The following is a 3,351-nucleotide window of genomic DNA, read 5'->3' on the forward strand; positions in this document are numbered from 1 at the left end:
CCCAGACTGGAGTGCAGTGGCCGCTCCCAGCCACCGCAGCCTCGACCCGCTGGGCTCCGACGATCCTTCTGCCTCAGCCTTCCAAGCAGCTGGAACTACAGGCGCACGCTACCACGCCCGGCTAATTTTTTGATTTATTGTAGAGATGAGGTCTTGCCCAGTTGCCCAGGTGGGTCTCGAACCCACGGGCTCAGGCAATCCACTCACCTCAGCCTCCCAAGGTGCAGGATTACAGGCTGAGCCACCGAGCCCAGCTAAAAGCTGCATTTTAAAGAAATGACCGGGCGCAGTGGTAGGCACCTGTAGTCTCAGCTACTAGGGAGGCTGAGGCAGGAGGATCGCCCGAGTCCAGGAATTCAAGTCCGGCTGGGCAAAATAGCAAAACTCTGTCTCTAAAAATAAATGTATTGGATAAAAAAAAATTATAAAGAAAGACAGCAGGGCCCAAGGCAGAGGCCTTCCCGGCAGGTCAGCTCACCTACCTGAGGTCATCTTGCAGTTGACCAGGAACGGTGGGGACCCCTGAGGCTGGATCTGGAACAGTCCACTCTGCCTCTCCCCATCCTGGAACAGCTCCTGGCAGTCCCGGGGCAGCCCTGCAGGTGGGCAAAGGGGGGAGGTGAAACAGGAGAACAGCCTCTGGGGAGTCAGGAGACAGGCATGTCTGGGGGCTGGGCAGCAGATGACAGGAAGGTGAAGGGTGATCCTGATTTCATGACTGCGTCTCCCCCCCCCCATCTGCCTAAACTCTTCCATGGCTCCCTATGGCCTTCCTCGGCATGGTCTACAAGGTACCCCAGGGCCAGGCCCTGTGCCCATCCTCCCTCCTCCCTTACTGCACCCTACCCTCTCTGCCATACAGGCTTCCTTCTCTCTCGTATCACAAGCCCTCCTGCCACAGAGACTTTGCACATGCCTAGGACTCTGTTCCCTCGCAACTCTCATTCTTCTGGAAGGAAGCTTTAACCTTCCTTCACCCTCAGACCAGGCCAGATGTCCCCAAATGGGGTTGAAGGACATCCCACTCCACAACACTGGGGCCATCCGGTGGTCTCTCCCCTGCTTTCCCCACTGACTGGGGCCTCTGTGAAGCCAGGGACACAGAGCCACTGTGACCACAGTCTGGCCCCAGCATCCCGCAGATCCCAGCCCACAGCGGTGCTCTATAAAGATCTGATGAACAAATGAATGGCGGGGGGTCCCAGGGCTGACCTGAACAGGGGGGGCTCTGGGGTATGCAGCGGGGGATGCTGGCGGGGCCTGGAGGGGGACAGAGGCTCTGCCCAGGGCCCCAGCTATCAGAGAGGGGGCAGGACCAAAGGAGAAGGGAGGGAGGTGTCTTCTTGGGGCAAGCCCGAGTCAGACTCGGGAAGAACCGCCCCCAGCCCGGCCAGGAAAGTAGGGGAAAGGTCGAAGTGAGTCGGCAGGCAGGCTGGGGACGAGGGCGGGCCTGAGTGATGGGAGGACACTTTCCGGCCCTCGGGCATCTCCCCTTTCCCCTACTTTTCCCCCCAGCCAATCAGGACGGGCACGCAGCCAAACCACCAACGAGGCTTCAATGAGCGCCAGCTGTTTGTCTCCCCAGCTCTGAACCTTTCCCTACTTGGCGGGGCTCAGCATGGAGTCTGGGAGTCCCAAAACCACAGAGCCTGTCTCCCCCACCTCCCCCGCACTCTCAGCCAATCCTCTGCAGCCCGACCCAGAAGCCCCTCATCCCGGGATGGCCCCCTGCCAGGCAGAGACACCGGCAGGGGGGAGGGGGGGCGGGAGGAGCCTGGGGAGGAACAGCCCCGAGCACTGCAGGGCTGGACTTGGGTCCCTGACCCCAGGCTGTTGGGGGGGAATCCGAACTTTCACCCAGTTGGCTGTAGAGGCCACAAATGCAGGGGAGGAGGGAAGCCGGCTGTGAGGCTGGAGCCCGGAGTGGGAATTCGTAGACAGACACACGGACAGACTGTGGTTTGGGCCTAAAGAAGGTTCCGGAATAAAAGCCATACCCACTTTCTGTAGGGGGCTGGGAAGAGGACGACAAGAGGCTAGGGAGGGAGAGAGGCCAGAAGGCTTGGGAGCTGGGGGTCCCGCCCTATTTTCTCCTTCTAAATCCACATCCCAAGAAACCCTGGGGGCCAAATCTTAGAACTCCCTACCTGGTAGCCTGTTATCTATCACACCCCGCTGGAAGGTTCTAACCTCCAGGAGGACATCATGGCCTCTCCAGAAGCCTTGAAGCTCAAGGCCCTCCTGGTCTCTGCTCCAGGGAGCAGCCTGCAGGGCCTGGAGACAGCCCACCAGCATGCCAGGAAAAAGAGTGGGGTGGCCTGGCTGGGGGACAGGACCAGGGCTGAGGAGGGAGGTGCCCCCACCTGCCCTCTACCCGAGACCCGTGAGCTCACAGAGACCCCAGACCAGAGGACAGAGAGGGGCTGGACACTCACGGTGCAGGCGGCTGGCATTGTGAGCTGGGCCGCCCAGCTGGGACATCTTGGGCAGCCTCTTCTTTCGGGCAGGCTTGGTCAGGTGTGCGGGGGCCAGGAGGCCGACCTGGGCCGGGACAGGAGGGGGAGGTCAGTCTCGGGGGGGCACAAGCTGATGCCCTGTGGGGGGGTCTGCATTTGAACACAGATGGCGACCTCCCTCTCCTCTGGGGACAGGCCTGGGGCACCTGGCTTTGCAGGGTCTGGATTCGCAAGTGCTGCTTCTCCAAGTGCCGCTGCTGCTGGGCCACCTTCTGGAACAGCTGCTGGATCCTGCTGTTCTGTGCCTTGAGCTGAGTCTGGGAGGGGTGAGAACGCTGGTGAGGACCCGGTCTCCTTTCTCCAAACATGTTCACCCTCTATCCTTCCAAAGCATTCTTTTGAGGCCATGGCTGGGGAGACCATGCTTTTTCTTCTTCTTTTCTTTTCTTTTCTTTTTTTTTAAGAAGCAGAGTATCACTGTTACCCAGGCTGGGGTGCAGTGGTGCCATCATGGCTCACGGCAGCCTGGATCTCCTGGGCTCCGGAGATCCTCCCACCTCAGCCTCCTGAGTAGCTGGGACTACAGGCCTGGCTAACTGAAAAAATTTTTTTTGGTAGCGACAGGGTCTCACTATGTTGTCCGGGCTGATCTCGAACTCCCGGCCTCCAGCGATCCTCCTCTATCATCCCCCTGAGTAGCTGAGACCGCAGCCGAGCCCCATCATGCCCGGCTCATTTAGCAAATGGGGAGACACGGGCTCGCTCTGGTGCCCAGGCTGGTCTCGAACTCCCGGCCTCAAGCGATCCTCCCGCCTCGGCCTCCCAAAAGGGAGCCCATCCCCAGGGAGCCCGGGGAGCCTCGGATGCGCCCTCCACTCCACACCCTGCCAGGCCG

General features: G+C 60.4%; 1 protein-coding gene across 1 annotated transcript in view; it reads right to left on the reverse strand.

The window, feature by feature from the left end:
- Window positions 1-2,511, reverse strand: part of ANGPTL4 (angiopoietin like 4) — a 5,540-nt gene extending 3,029 nt beyond the window's left edge. Inside the window, exons 1-2 of the mRNA XM_021715483.1 lie at window positions 2,436-2,511; window positions 483-596 (exon numbers count right to left, since the gene is read on the reverse strand). Coding sequence (XP_021571158.1) covers window positions 483-596; window positions 2,436-2,481 — 160 coding nt within the window. The 5' untranslated portion in view covers window positions 2,482-2,511. The remainder of the gene's footprint in view (window positions 1-482; window positions 597-2,435) is intronic.
- Between the last annotated feature and the right edge of the window lie 840 nt (window positions 2,512-3,351).

Source organism: Carlito syrichta, unplaced genomic scaffold (assembly GCF_000164805.1).
Source record: "Carlito syrichta isolate Samal-C Ts95f unplaced genomic scaffold, Tarsius_syrichta-2.0.1 Scaffold307152, whole genome shotgun sequence".
NCBI classification, from domain to species: Eukaryota; Metazoa; Chordata; class Mammalia; order Primates; family Tarsiidae; genus Carlito; species Carlito syrichta.